Source organism: Polyergus mexicanus, unplaced genomic scaffold (assembly GCF_030449975.1).
Source record: "Polyergus mexicanus isolate NDT 795.1 unplaced genomic scaffold, iyPolMexi1.0 SCAF_21, whole genome shotgun sequence".
In the NCBI taxonomy this organism is placed as follows: Eukaryota; Metazoa; Arthropoda; class Insecta; order Hymenoptera; family Formicidae; genus Polyergus; species Polyergus mexicanus.
Window position 1 is genome coordinate 3,273,654 of NW_027223341.1, and position 16,228 is coordinate 3,289,881.

Consider the following 16,228-nt stretch of genomic DNA (forward strand, 5'->3'; position numbering starts at 1 on the left):
TGCTAAGCTTAGTTTTTGGACAATTTTATAAGTTTCACAAATACGTTACACATCACAGCATTAGCATAAAGTGAATAATTACGAAATGGCATGCAAGAATAATTTGGGCTGCCAAAACGTCACTTTTCACGCCTCATAGTTCATTGATTTGCAACGTGAGGCGCTGTATAAAAATTCTGACATATGGGTAACACGCTGGTAACTAGTAGCTAACACGTAACATATATATAGTATATATCTTTTATATATCTATTATATAGTGTAGTACTCTATTAGAAAAATACTTGAGCAAACGAAGGGCGCAATGCTCAGCCATGTCCCAAAAAATTTGATTTTAATAATATTTAAATAATATATTTTCTTATATACAGCTCCGTTAGGTCGATTATCGAGAAGCTCGGACATTGGGTGACTATTAAAATGGGTGACTACCACGCATCAGACCCGGGTTCAATTCTTGTCTCTGGCATTTTTTTTCTCATCCTTTTTTATACAATCTAGCAACGAATATTTATTCATGTAAAATAAAGTTAATTAAATTAAATTTTTTTTACTCTGTAATCTGTCGATAGAAATGATTGTGGATTGCCTCTCCATGCAACATTTGTGGGAACATCTTTATGTTCATTGAAACTTGTAAATGGGATATATGGTCTGCCAATATCCCATACATTTATATTACAATCAACCACTAGAGCACAACTTGCTATGTGATATTTTTTTCTGTGGTCTCCATTTAATGCGTCCTACTAATGCAATAGTATGTATGGCATAATCGTAACTTGGTTTACCTGACAGATCTCAAACCTAAAGAGTTCATATAAAGAATATAAATATACGATCAATGTTTCATAAAAATCTATATATAAAATAATGTATGTATCTTAATATTTTTATCTTCAGATGCAATAGCGAGCCAAGTGGCTTCAGGGTGCCAATCATAAGCAAATATCAAACCACTGTGTGTTGGATTTCCCGCTCTCATTGCACCTGCGCTTAGCCCTATCACGCGAGGCTACCATATATTGTTCTCAAGTTAGCAGCAATGCAAGTTTTAATGTTGGTAACCCTGAAGGTGCCGGCCCCCGGCCATTCTCTCTCAATAAAGTGATCTCACAGTCGAACCCACGTGCGCTAGAATCTTTTATTCCTCACCTTCCGGAAATACGGCACAAGTCGTAACACTGTGTGCGGTAAAATGTTGAAAATAACGATGCGGCTTTCTCATATCCCATTGCTGTATATGTTCATTTTCGAATACAGCAGCAAAAGTATGCGGTTGTTGTGGACAAAATTGAACATCTCTTATCGATTCTGTATTACTAAATATATTAAATATACAAAATTTTAAAATACCTGAAAAATTGTTTTGCTATTATCTTTAACAATTACAAGAGAGCTTTATCTATATATATTATAACATAATTTATCTATAAAAGGTTTTAATGGCTTCTTTTATTCGTAAATCAAAACATTTCATAGTACCATCTTATGAACCAGATATCAACCATATAGGTTCTGTCATATGAAAGCTCACTTTAATCACAGTTCTTTTATAATCTATAAATACATGCTCCTGTTTTGATCAAGATTGTTTATTTAAATTCCAAATAACTACTGCACTATTTGTTGCTGCTGTCGTATATAATCTATAAAATAAAATAATATTGCAACATAAAAGGCAATCTAATATAGTATATATGAATATAGAATTTTTTAATGTATATTGTGGGCTTTATATGGAAGCGTGATTCTGATCGAGGATGAATAATCGAGAACGAAGTATTGTGCGAGCAACTGACTGACTTTATTTCACGGCGGTCTTTGTAAAAGTGTGCGGGAATCCCGCGTACATCACCGGTTCGTGCTTGGCGCCTGCGCTTCGATCTTTCGCGTGCTTTCTAGAGCTTTCTAGAGCATGTCGTATTTTCGCTACTGTGACGATCGACTACGCATGTTTTCTTCCGCCTTTCTTACTCGCTCGCTCATCACAAGAAGCATTTGTAAACAATGTTTAACAATGTATATTAAACACATAGTATTATATTGAGAAGATTAACTAAATTAAATATATGGTATATATAAGTAAGATTGTGACATAAACCAGAAAAAATTCAAACTTCTATTTCTTTCTAAATATATATGATAATTGACGTAAATTGTTAAGTTACCATCATTGACCCCAGTAAAACAGCTACGTCATATCCACGTCGAATCCATATAATTTACGTGGACTACGTGGATGCAGATTTATCCACGAATTATTCACATGGATGCAACATTCTTTTTTCATCACTACATCGAAGTACTTTATCCTCGAAATATCAATGTAGATTTCATGTGGATGTTTCTACTGAAAATTATGATTGATTAATCAAGATATACTGTCTTTATCGCAAAGTGATTTTTAATGAATAATCAATTTATGAATATTTTGATCTCTGCACATACTACAGATGAGGTAAAATTGTATTGAACAAGACAATATTACTCTATGGGGAAAGGAAACATAGTGATAATAACAATTACAGAAAATGAAGCATTAAAATAATTTTATTCTGATCGGCAATGCCAGAAACAATAATTCCTCTCTTGTATAAAGATAAGTTACAATGTTTCAGAATGAGGCATTGGAAAACAGACATTCTTTGAAACAATCCAATTATCTTCCGCGTCCTTTTTAGGGAGAGGTAACAATACAACTTTTTTTTTAATATCATCTAAACACCATCTGTGTAGTGATCCAAGGTTGCTAACGATATATATGTTTATACAGCTGGAAGAAAATGGATAAGAAAAGAGATCTGATCTTTCTCTAAACTTTCTGCCAATCAAATAGTTTCCTTCATTACATTTTATAATATTTTCGATTTTAAGCACTTCATTGGCTTTTGTAAGACAATATGCATCAGCAGACCTTAAAGAGAATTTTTTATCTGGCATTTGAATTTTGTTATACTGCTCTCCTCGACAATTTAGAGTTGGTCCCATATTATGACGTTTTTCAAATGATAATTCATTCTTTGTAGAATAAGAAAGATGAAGCATAGCTGCCTTTTCTATCACACGGCAAACTATTTGAGAAAGTGTCTTCCCTGGTGCATGCAAAAAGTTCTTCATGTGTCCCAAAAAACTTTCAAATTTAAATGCACTAAATTTTTCAAGATGTCCATGTAATCGGCAATCCGCAACTATGTGCATTAAATGATGAACATTGTATACTACAAAGGTTTGTCCATAAATTTTAGAACCGTGCTCTATAAATAACCTGAGTAATCTGTCTGCATCAATGGCATAATCCTTGACCAACACAGGGTCGACTAGAATTCGAACAGCACAGGCAAATAACAAAAAATTTTTATAAACTTCTCGCTGCATAAATCTAAAAATTATGAAACCATCATATAACAGGAGCCTTCTAAATTCTGTACCTTTGTAATATTTCCAATCACTCAATCTGCGTGGTCTTCTAGCAAAATCAGATGGAAAGAAAGATTTTAGAAAATTAGAAAAACTATTTATCTCAAGAACAACATCGCGAGGCAGTTTGTATTTACTAGCTTTAGCACAGTACAGCTTTGAAAGAATTCTTTTCATAATTCCTAGATATAACAGATGAAAAGATTCCAAAGGAAATTGTGTTAAAGGTTTAAGGTGAAGTCTCGTAATCAGAGGACTAACTCCCTTGTGATATTCTTTGTGAGTTTGTTGACAAATAGATTTATCTGTCCGTAAAGGTGATTCCTCATGAGAAAGATACGTCATTCGGTTGCCGAACCATACACCCTTAATAGTACACCTGTAAGACAAAATATTAATATTATACAAAGTATTCAAAACTTTATTGTAACTGCACACAAATTAGTTTTAAAATAACCATTAAGATTATGTTTTCTCACATGTGTACTTTATATTTGCAAGGTAATAATTTGAGAGAACAGAATGAACATGATATAAATATAAATAATATAAATGATATAAATATAATATGTTATTTTTTTAATATTAATTTTTCTTATATAAATTTTTTCGAAGTTCTATGATTTTATGCGAAATGAGTTTTATTTATACGTTGAATAACAGAAAGAATGCTAAAAAAGTTTTTGAATTCCAAGAGATAATAAACATTATTTAATTACAGGCAGAATAAGTTATAAAAATAAAAACGATTGTTAAAAATGAACTATTCTATATTTACATACATTTCAAGAGAAAAAGTGCTCATTTAATAATACTCACCTTTCACAAGCAAATTTATTGCCATGTTGGTTGACACATTTTATGCTCTAGCAGGTGCATCAGCAATTATGTTCCTGATTTTTAGTTTGTAACATTTATCTTTAATATTGAAACCATTCATTATTTCTAAAGCTTCATTGATAAAGTCTTTTAAGTAAGCATCAAGGTTTGATGGACATTTCGTTTCTCCGCACCATATAGCTATAATAAAAACCTCATTTCTATCAGCTATGCAGCCAGCAATTGGCCATAAAAATCACCGTATACTATCATAGGGCGAGAAACCATCAAAAAACACGTCAATTTCAATTACATCGGACATTGTTTCCAAAATCTCTTTAGATAATACAGTTTTAAGACCAGAGAGAATACCATCCCAGATAGCAATTTGTTAACAAATTGTCGCCAAATTGGCATCAAATTCGCTCAAAACTTGGTAACAAATCCAGTGCCATCTGTGTCCGCATTAAGCTTGTGTTTTGGTGACAAAGCTTGTTGACATAACCTGACAGCAAATTGACGGCAAAAACCGAGCAAAGCTTGACATGATTTGACGCCAAATTGATGGCAAAAATCGACCAAGATCTGCGCAAGACAATCTGATAGCAGATTGTCAGCAAAAACCGAACAAATTCTGCAGCTTTTGGCCATTCATATAAAAGTATATATTTAAATAGATTTAAAGCCTTAACCCTAAGTAACAAAATGATGATAAGTTATGGTCATAAAATGACCATTAGATAATTAGACATTATATAAAATCATATATTAATATGTTAAAATATATAGGTAAATTCAAATAACTTAATTTATAAAATTAAAGATCTTTTTGGACAGAAATTGTTTGAATAAGTGAAAATCGAACAATTATCTGTCCAATTTGCAAAAAATCAATTCAATATCTGAATTTCCTGTATAAGAATTGTGTCAAAAATTGAACTGATAGAAATATATATATTATAATATTATTAGTATTTTGTAGGCTTTATATACACTCATGACAAGAATTTGAATACGGGTATAGATAATGAATAACGCGCCGCATAGCGATAAGCGACTGAACTATTTTATAATACTTTGTAATAAGCTGCAGATTTTGTTCGGTTTTTGCTGCCAATTTTCCATCAAATTGCGCACTCTAGATCCTGCTCAGTTTTTGCCGACAATCTGATGTCAGTCATGTCAGCAAGCTTTGCTCGGTTTCTGCCGCCAATTTGCTGTGTAGTTATGTTAGCAAGCTTTGCTTGATTCTTGCCGGCAATCTGCCAGCTTAATCGGTAATAACAACTCTTGTACCAAATTTGTAGCCTTTTTGCTGACAATAATTTGTAGCAAGCACTTGGCAATATCTGTTAGAACAGACCTGGCTGACTGGGATAATACCAAAATTGTCCACCACCTTCCAATTCTTTGATTAATAATATTGTACTTCTTGGAGTTTTCAAGAGTGTGTGCGCACACATAGGAAGCAATTTGTGGTTATATTTCTTTAAAATTTTCAAAAGATGAGACAATGCATTAAGCGTTATATTTCTTTTAACAGCCCACACTCCAAGATCTTGAATTAATTTGAAATCAGAATTTGTAGATTCACAATGATCAGTAATTTCTTTAACATTTACTTTTTGCTTGTATAATGTATTACTAATAGGAACAGTGATGTTATTTTGATTTTGTGACTCGTGGCATCCAAAACTGCTTGGAAGTTCTTTATTATTAATAGTAGTAATAATCGAAGCATCATCTACTTCATATATGCTTCTTTTTTTATCCGTAAGTGCAAAACATATTTGTAATGCATCTATGCTTTCCATATGACAAGACTGTGATTCTTTGATATCTTTTTGTGTGATGGATTGATCATAATTACTTTCGTGATCATGATCTGCAGAAATAAGGTTTATATTAATACATAAATGAATAATATAATAACAAACCATAATATTAGAGCAAACATCATTAGAATATTTATGGACATATAATGACAATATTCATTGTTGCTTATTAGATCATTATAAAAAATAATATCTATATCATGGTCTTCATGTACATATTGTTGCTCTCTATTACAACACTTTTTGTTGAAATCATAATAAGCGCTCTTCTCAGCAATATGTTCAAAATATTCTTTCTGTGCTAAGGATATTGAGATTCTGATCAGATTTTCTCTTTAGCCTCTTCCATTCTGTATTCCATAACCTCTACAAATTGCAACAAATATTAACATTGTGCATTAAATATTTTTAACAGAAAGCAGACATAGATGCTTTAACATAAATAACATATAGTGAGCAGAATTGCAAACGTACCTGTTTAGACATTGCAATGAAAAGACAAGAAATATTGAGTTAACAAATAAAACTCAGGAAAATTATGTTACACCGTTTGGCTTTAACGTCTTCTTAGGATACTTAGCTATTTTATAATAAAAAATAAACAGATAATTTGCATTTATTCATAGAAATATTCAACTAAAATATCACTACATTAGATATCAGTACTACGAAAGTATCACTACATTATTTAGCAATTTCTTCGCACTATCTTAATCCGCATCCTATCGCATCCTATCATTGGCCGCGTTCAGCAGAGAAAGCGCTCAGTTATCGTCTTGTCAACACTTGACGTTGATTCGTTGGTTTTAAAAGTAAGAACCAATCACATTCGACGCTACTAAACGGTTTTCTCTGCTGAACGCGGCCATTACTGTCGACAGATAAAGATCGAGCAGGGACAGGGGCAGGGGCAGGGATAGCGGGAGTCTGGATCCTCTTAGCAATATGGCCGTCGCGATTACTAACTGCGTAGCAGGATAGTGCAATTTCAATTGATTTCAGTGTAATTTAGTATAATTCGTCTTGTATTTTGTTTTTATTATTTGTGTCATGAGTGCGATAGATGTACAAATAGCGGATAAGCCGGTAAGTCGATAAGGAAAAATAATATGAGAGAAAGAGAAAGAGCTAGAAAGTGAAATCATAATATTTTATTACAGTATGCTATACTCGAGTTACCTATATATGATGAATTCGAGTCTAATATTTATGCAGTGCCAGCCTGTACTGTATGGTTAAAGAATATAAAAGTGTGTGCAAAAGATGGCAAACAAGTTGCATTCGCAGCTATATGTAAATGGCCTCCTGACGAATCAAAACTAAGTGATTATTTAGAAAAAAGAAAGAAGCTGACTGACACTTGGATCACATATGAAAACGTAAAAATTTTGAAGTTTTGTAGTAAGTATTACATTTTGTGTATATTTCGGTGTTATATGTGTGTGTTATCATATTTATAAATAATATGTTAGCTTTTGCTTTCCCTTTCCTTATCTTTTCTTTCTTATAATATATCACATTGTAATGTACTTCGTAAACATTTAATGCTGAATTTGTAAAAACTATTGCCCTTTACACTTTCGATTTTTTAATTTTAATTTAACTTTACCCAGGCAGCACAAGGATGTCCTTAGGACGTCCAAAGGGCATCCAGGACATACATGTAGGATATCCTCAGGATATCCCATTGTAATCCTCGGATCTCCTCTGGATGTCCTGTGGAAGAGTAAATGATAGCCGTATATTAACCTCTGGAGAATCCAGGGAGATCCTGTGGAACATTCTAAGGATTTTTATAGGATATGTTAGGGATATTTTTCGTATGTTTCAAGGAGCAAATTTTAAAATTTCAATATAAATTAAAATTATGTTTTGTTATTTACTGCCAATATTAAAAATCTAATATTAAAAATAGTTCACCGTTCTTTAATATTTGAGGCTTTCGTGCTGTACATGAATATTTTAGGTTTGGCTCCCGGGTTTGAGTTGTGTAATATTTTCTAAACAATCCAATATCTGAATTCCCTATGTTGGGATTGCATCAGAAATTGAACTGATAAAAAATAATTACATTTGTAATTTCCTGTCAGTTGCTCTTTGCAAGCTTTATATAATTCTCATGACCAAATCTCAAATACGAGTTCGCATAGCGGTAAACCAACGAACTAGCGGTTGAATACTATTATTTGTAAAATTTTTGGAATGTTGCGAACAGTAACATTTCTCATGAAATATTAAATAAATAATAATTTTGGATATATGAAAATGTGCGCATCAAATTCAATTATTAATATTAAACGAAATTAACGTTAACAATTAATTGCACATGTATATGCCCTCTGGAAATCCAAAAGACATCCAATATAATAGACAGGGCAGATATATCCTACAGACATCCAGGGGTTATCCAGTGGACATTTATAGGACATTAATACTTATTATAATACTTAAGATTTCTAAATTATATAAAATAGCCGACACAACTAAAAATAATTATGTATGCATATTAAACTTTTATAAATATATTTATAATAATATCTTCAAACATCCTACAAATGTCCTGAACCGTCCTGGACATATTCAGGATGATCCTGAGGATGTTTTGTGCTGTCTGGGTATTAACGAAATTTATGATACCTTTTATTCAATTTAGTAACTTCAGATGTAAAACTTCTTTTGTTATAAATATTTAGGGGAATGTCATTCAATATGTAGTATTCATTTGCAAGACTATTCAAGTTGATTTATTTTTGTCTTTAAACTAACACATTTTCTTGCTTTTTTGCTTAATTGTATGTAAAGAATCTATAAGACGAGCTAAAGAAGAAGCAAAAAAAGTCTTAAATGTCTCAGATTTGTCACAGTCTGATAAGGACAAAAGTTTAAAGCGCCAACGATTTGTTACTCGAAGATATAGTCCTGTGAACGAAACATCATGTAATCGACGCAAAAGTAATATTGTATATGCTGATGATTCGGACAGTGATTTTGAATTAAAAACACCAGCTGTAAGAAACTTGAAAATAAGTGGTTAGTTCTTTTCTATTATATTTTATATACATATTTAAATGATTTGAGTTTTATTACTTATGTATTACTGTCTATTCATATATGAATTTTAAACACTATATTTTGACATATGAAATATATAATATGTACATATTTATGAAATTGCTTTTGTACAGACTATATCACAGTTATTTAAAACCGACTCTTTCATTTTTTTTAGTGTATTTTAACCAAAATTACTAAGTTTGTTTTATTTGATGCGCAACTAAAATACTTTTGCATCTAATAATATTTAGTATATAAAATTCTCATTTTTGATCTTCTCTATATTTTCTTACTTCTCTATATTTTCTTCTCTATATTTTCTATCTTTGACATTTCAGCAAATGATAAGAACAATAAGGCATCACCATTACTTTTTGGAAGTGACGACAGTGACGACAATTTCAGCGATAATAGTATAACGCAAAGTAAGTCTTATTTGATTGTTGAACATTTCAGAGCAGTGGTCATTCTGACTCCACATACAATTATAATCCTTTCAATATTTGTGTTTATAATAATTGCATTATTGATCAATTTAATTGTTCTTTTTCAGTTTCATGTGCACCAAACAACTATTCAAGGACAGAAACACCACAGACATATGGGAATAGTCACAAATACAACTGCAAAAATCATTTTATGACTAGATGTGACAGTAACATGAATTCTATAAAGCAAATACAAGGTATGAAGAACTTATTTGCTTGTTGAATATATCAGAACAATAGTTATTTTGACTCTATATGTTAAGAATGTTTTAGTTGTACAATAGTAGCAAAAAACTGTCAAAATTAACAAAAAAAAAGATATTTCTTACGTTTATACTGTTTGAAAAACATTAATAAATCCGGATTATAAAAAGAATTAAAATATAATATAGTTACAAAATAATATGGTTTTTGACGTCTTTATAAAAGAAGATAGTTATAATTAATATTTTTCCTAATTTATGATAAAAACTTTTGATCGTGAATATCTCTTGAAATCAACTGCAAGAAACAAAAAAAATCGAGTAATTTGCAGAAAGAGAAAAAGACAATATTTTTTTTTATAATTTTTAATAAATAACTTTTAAACGAGTAAATGGATCTAAATCAAGTTTTGCACAAATATTTATTAGAGTTTTCTTAATATATGTAAAAATTTTTGTTTTACTGGCAATGTTTTTTCCTTGTCAAATTTGTCAATAAGTGCAACAATACGCGATTTTTCATAACAATCAATAATAACTTTAAATAATTTCTAAACCATTAAGAGAGTTGTGTTCAGGTTTTATTCAGAAGAAATAGTAGAACAGTCTACGAAATTTTCATGCTTTCGTAAATGTTTCGACATATGACACATACATCTTTAATCATTTTTTCAATATTTATACTTTTAATAGTTTGCATAAATGACAAATTTAATTAGTTTATTTTTATAACTCCTTTAATTTTATTTATGTCGATATTTTCTCATATTGCCATTAATTTTTATATATTGTATATGTCTTAAATTTTATTTAGATGTAGCCTTCTTTTCCAAATCACGCGAGTCCCAAATATCAGACGCTATACATCTAACTTATTCATCTATTGATAGAAGTGTCAATGAGAGTATGGGCCCTGTAGATCATACAAAAAAGAAGGAGAGCTGTAACGTTCAAAAGGATTTAGAAACGAATAAGCAAGACAAAGTAATGAGTGAACATGAGAATAGTGATGACCGAAATTCTTGTACAGTAATACGGCAGGCGCAAGGTAAGATTGTTAATATTATAAGTTGCTCTTATATATGTATATATAATTTTTAAATAATTATTTTGCGAACAATCCATATATTGCAATTGTTGAAAAGTATTTTATATTTATTGTGGTTGTGCTTTTACAGATATATGCAAGTCATATGTAACTCCCTATAATAAATCACCTGTCAGGAATAATGGTACGTTGCATTCTTTCAATGGCTAAAACGTTTCCTCATATTGTGGTACTCATTCTTTTTTTCTATATTATAACAATAAATTATTTTTTTACAAAATAGCAAGTTTCAACAAAAGAACTATAATGGCTGCTATAAGTGATTTGAGAAGTCGTATTGATAAACTTTATGTCACCATTATAAAAATTTATACTGCAACATGTCATCCTGAGGAAACACTTGAAAATTCTATCGGGATTCCAACTCTTCCATTGACTTCTATGGAGGAATTCCACAAATGGGAAGATTTTAATTTGGACGAAGAGAAAAAATTGATAATAGTAAGAAAATATTTCCCTCTCTTTTATTTTGAAAATATATAAATTATAGTGGCCGCTATTCCATATTATATATTTTCATGTTTTACAGATTCGATTGTTAGTAGAGCATGGCAAGGAAGATTTGAAAGGCTCTGTGTATTGCATTATGCGCAAACTGATATCAAACAAAGTCGCAATAAATTTTAATTTAAAGGGAACAAATAGAGAAGGAGCAAGAATTCAGAAAAAGAAATTTCTAGATACGATATCTTATGGTCTTATCATTGGTGAGATTTATGATATTATTAATATTATATAAATATGATTAATTTCTATAGTCAATCTAAATTTGATATTTGTATAACTAATATATTTACATTAAGAATATATTCATCTAATATGTGATCTTTTTTTGTTTGCAGCTGCTTTCTTTCACAAGAAAGAAAAGATAGGGGCCTTCACTTTTTATATAATAGAGAGAGTGCAGACTCCCATATTGCGAACTGGTTAAAGGACGCAAAAAAACGTCTTGAAAACGAAGAGCTTAGATTAAAGAAGGGCAAGCAACAAGGCGAGCAATCGGAAAATAATTCAAATGACTAGAAAAATCGAAGAGGTTACGCTGTATTTTATTTTATTTTTTGTTTGTGTATATGTTAATAACTTCCCATATGTTGGTGATATTTCTGTCCTTGAATTATATTTGTTATACATCGATGTTTGTATACTACATGTATATACGTATATTAGGATGACAATATATAAACATGTTTCTCTAATTTTATATTTCATATATATATTATATATTTTGTGCAATATTTTAATAATGTTTAATTAAAATAAATACTATATAGTTTCTTACATGTTTCTCTTTATTTTTAATTTAAAACCTTGCATGTAATGTGAAAAAATCCATTCGATTATAAAACAAGAATTCATGTGGATACTACGAGGATGTGTCTCGAAAGTTCGTGAAATTTTCATATGGATTTCCACGTTAAATCGATTATCTCATCCACGTAGATTATAGTACCATTCTTGAGCGGATTGTCCACTCGAATATTCATGTGGATTCCACGATGCTGATCCACATGTTAATAACGTGGATTTCACGTACTGTTTTTGTCGGGAGATGCGAGCTCATATGCTACTCAGAACGCAAACATGTTATAATATCTATAAAATTTAACATAAGAAAGAATACATAAATGATGTTCAAGCTGATACTGCATATTGTACGTTATATGAAGTTTAGAAAATGACAACAAAATATATGTTTGTATTTATTGCGGTCTATGGGTTCATTTTACGATAATATTTTTGGGACATTTAGGTTAGAATTAGATCAAGATTAGATTAGGATTAGAAAATAAATAAAATTCAATAAATATAATTGACAAAAAGTTACATTTATTATAATGTTGTTACATTTATAATAATGTATTCTACATTTATTACAAATGTTCGACATGCATACATTATATGTGATATACGCACATATACTGAATAATATATATATTGAACACAGCATATAATAGACTGTGCGCTTCCGTACGCAAGTCAGCGCGACAGCATCAAGAAAGATGTTCTCTTCGTCACACTGAAGATTGTGTAACAGAGCATATAACCCATTTCTCTTACTGATGCTGACTCATTGACTCGTATGGAAGCGCGCAGTCTTTATGTATACTGGATAGCCCATTTTAATCCATCCAGTCGAATATCTCAAAAATCAAGCCCGGAAGAAAATAATGTTTCAAACAAAAGTTGTGTGGCTTCAAGGGGGCCATAAGATGGTGACAATGATTTGACCTTGGAAAATCATCTGAAGGTCATGTGAAGGTCAACTTTAAAATCTTAGATGGAAACCCCCATTTTTTATTTAGTATTCTTGTAGCTGACATCGAGAGCTTTCCAAAACACTATAATAAAGTATTTTTTCATTAAGTACTTTTTGAGTTATTTTATATTTTAATCTGACATATTTTGATATAAAAAATAAAATATTTCGTAAAATATTCAGTTTTCGATAATTTTACCGTAATACTTCTATGTACAGAATAATAAGACAAATTAATTAGTACCAAAAAAACAAATAATTATTTGAAAAAATACATTGTAAATAATTTTCTTAAAAACAATTTTTTTTTATACTAATTGATTTGTCTCATTATTCTGTATATAGAAATATTACGGTAAGATTATCAAAAACTAAATATTTTACGAGATATTAAATTTTTTAAATCAAAATATGTCAGATTAAAATATAAAATAACTCAAAAAGTACTTAATAAAAAAATACTTTATTATAATGTTTTGGAAAGCTCTCGATATCAGCTACAAGAATACTAAATAAAAAGTGGGGGATTCTATTTAAGATTTTAAAGTTGACCTTCACATGACCTTCAGATGATTTTCCAAGGTCAAATCATTGTCACCATCTTATGGCCCCCTTGAAGCCACACAACTTTTGTTTGAAACATTTTTCTCTTCCGAGCTTGGTTTTTGAGATATTCGACTGGATGGATTAAAATGGGCCACCCAGTATATGTATATCTGATGAATATGATCTGATCTATATATCTGATATATATATATATATATATATACAGGGTTGGGAAAGTTACTTTATAAAAGTAACTCGTTACCGTTACCGTTATTTTTTCTAAAAAGTAACTCGTTACCGTTACTCGTTACCAATTTTAAAAAGTAACTCGTTACCGTTACAGTTACTAAAAAGTAACGAGTCGTTACAATTTCCGTTACTTTTTTACAATACAAACTAATAAATTATTTTGCATAAGAAAAACTTTTAAAAAATTGTAAGCAAGATTTCATTCAAGGTTTATTACAAAATAGATGATTAAATTTTATCGAAATTCTTTATTAATTTTTAATAAAATTTGTTGCTCCATAGTATCATCATTTAAATGCCCTCTTTGTGGTGTTAATACAGAGCCACCGATGCTAAACATTCTTTCTTCAGATTGGCACTGCTTGGTAGAGCTGTATTATATTTAATAAAAAGTTTTTTAAGTTTTGGATAGTCGTTTAACATTTCTATATTACAATTATTTGATTTTAAAAACCGTGCAATTCTTCTTGTTCAAATTCATTTTGCACCGTTTTTTGCTCAAAAATGAAAAAATCATCGTGATCGTCAGATTTTCCAGCTTTTGAAGAATTTTCAGTTGATCGGATTCCCAATAAATCCTCCAAGTAATTTTCAGCACGTTTTCTTTTTTCTACGGTTAACCAGTTTAACTTAAATTTTGGATGTAAACATGCTGCTATTATTAATTCTTTTGTTTCAAATATTGTAAGAAATTTAAAATCAAATATAGTAAATTAAGCGACATTGTTTGTTTTATTGAAATTAATACTTTTGAACCAATAGTTTAAAATAAAATAATATTTTTCAATTAAATCCTTATTTAAAATTAAATAACATATGTATTAATCAAATTAATAAGTTACCTTTTATTTAAACCTTGCTGAATAGTTTCAACTAATGAATGGCAATCTATAAGGTCAGATTTATTGAGATTTTCTAATTCTCGTTGCAAGGTACTTAGAACTGGTAGTAAATGAGAGCTCTGCTTTTCCGAAAAGATAAAGCTCTCATTGGATATCGCGTGTCGCGTCATCGCACTGGTCTGCAAGAGCCATAAGTTGATCAATCACATTCAAGCATTTTTACAACATAATAAGAATGCTAATTGGTCGATTTGCTTACGGCTCTACGGTTAAGATAAAAATTTTATCACGCACAATAGCAAGAATAATATCTTAAATAAATCAAAAAATTTGAAAAAAGTAACGATAAAAGTAACTGTTAAATTCGTTACTCGTTACCGAAAAATGTAACGAAGTTACTTTTTCCGTTACAAATAAAATTTGTAACACTATTACCGTTACAGTTACCGAAAAAAAGTAACTGTAACGGTAACGGCGTTACAAGTAACGCGTTACTTCCCAACCCTGATAATAATATACCAATAAAATAAACATTGATGCCAACAATATAGTGATAAACATCGTTTCTTGATGTTCTGGACCGTTTTATTGATCTTGATCTTCTTCAGCTTACTATTTTACTGATACTTGAATACACGTTACAAAAATCTTTTTTATTTTTATTGTTCATTTAATTGTTAAAAGTTTCCGTAAAAATAATATAATATATATTTAATAATATTATAATAATTGGATCAAGCTAACAACTTGCGATATATGAGAAAACTTGTATGTAAGAATAACGCGTTTATACTTATTTTGATATTATTAAATATTGTTTGAATTTTACAATAAAATGTTATAAAATTTTTATTTTATACAAATACTGTCGATTATCTAAGAGATTCACTTGATGCGATAATTAGTTGAAACACTACTCACTATATGTTTAAAATAAAATTGCAAATATTTTTAAGCCTAAGCAGATACATGTATCAGTAAAACAAATATTTGCGAGCTATAAAGATCTGAAGCCTGTAATTATAGCCAGACTATACTGTACTTCGTCCAGCTAAAAATAAGAACGTATTAATAATAAAAGTTTCATATCTTGAAAGGCAAACTAGTTAAACCGGTTAACACTCACGGAAAAGAAATTAGATAAAAACTGCGTATGGTAATTAGATTTCAGTCATAATAAATGGGCAACAAACATCCTAGCGCTGTGACACCTATTTATTAGGTCCAACCGCAAACCGTTTTGCTGCAGTTTACAGTTTTATTTTGGAAATCATGATTAGCTATTGTAGCGAAAATTTGTTTTTCCGTGCTTGAGCCATTTTCTGTACCAAAATTGGTAAGATCGATTACGTTTCAAAAATCGGTATAATCGTTTTTGTGGTTGTTGATTTCGAATCCGGAGTC

At 30.2% G+C, this 16,228-nt stretch overlaps 1 protein-coding gene and 1 pseudogene across 2 annotated transcripts; one reads left to right on the forward strand and one right to left on the reverse strand.

Annotated features, from left to right (window-relative positions):
* Nucleotides 1-1,709: 1,709 nt before the first annotated feature.
* Nucleotides 1,710-5,803, reverse strand: LOC138942003 (uncharacterized). Of its 2 annotated transcripts, XM_070312022.1 has the most exons (4): nucleotides 5,603-5,803; nucleotides 4,240-4,440; nucleotides 3,432-3,799; nucleotides 2,548-3,320 (listed from the first exon to the last, which is right to left on the reverse strand). In XM_070312022.1, exons 3-4 carry the CDS (start codon nucleotides 3,763-3,765, stop codon nucleotides 2,608-2,610), a joined length of 1,047 nt encoding a protein of 348 aa, XP_070168123.1. In that variant the 5' UTR covers nucleotides 3,766-3,799; nucleotides 4,240-4,440; nucleotides 5,603-5,803; the 3' UTR covers nucleotides 2,548-2,607. The 2 variants fall into 2 exon arrangements, 1 of the variants encoding a protein (XP_070168123.1); XR_011448233.1 differs by lacking the exon at nucleotides 5,603-5,803 and adding an exon at nucleotides 1,710-2,059 and having other exon boundaries at nucleotides 2,172-3,799; nucleotides 4,240-4,750.
* A 1,183-nt stretch (nucleotides 5,804-6,986) lies between these two features.
* Nucleotides 6,987-12,208, forward strand: LOC138941998 (uncharacterized; annotated as a pseudogene).
* The last annotated feature ends 4,020 nt before the right edge of the window (nucleotides 12,209-16,228 follow it).

Coding starts and splice junctions, on each gene's coding strand:
- LOC138942003 (XM_070312022.1), bottom strand. CDS start 3,765: ATGACGTATCTTTCTCATGAGGAATCACCTTTACGGACAGATAAATCT. Junction 3,321..3,431: donor TGATTGGAAATATTACAAAG/GTACAGAATTTA, acceptor TTCGAATTCTAG/TCGACCCTGTGTTGGTCAAG.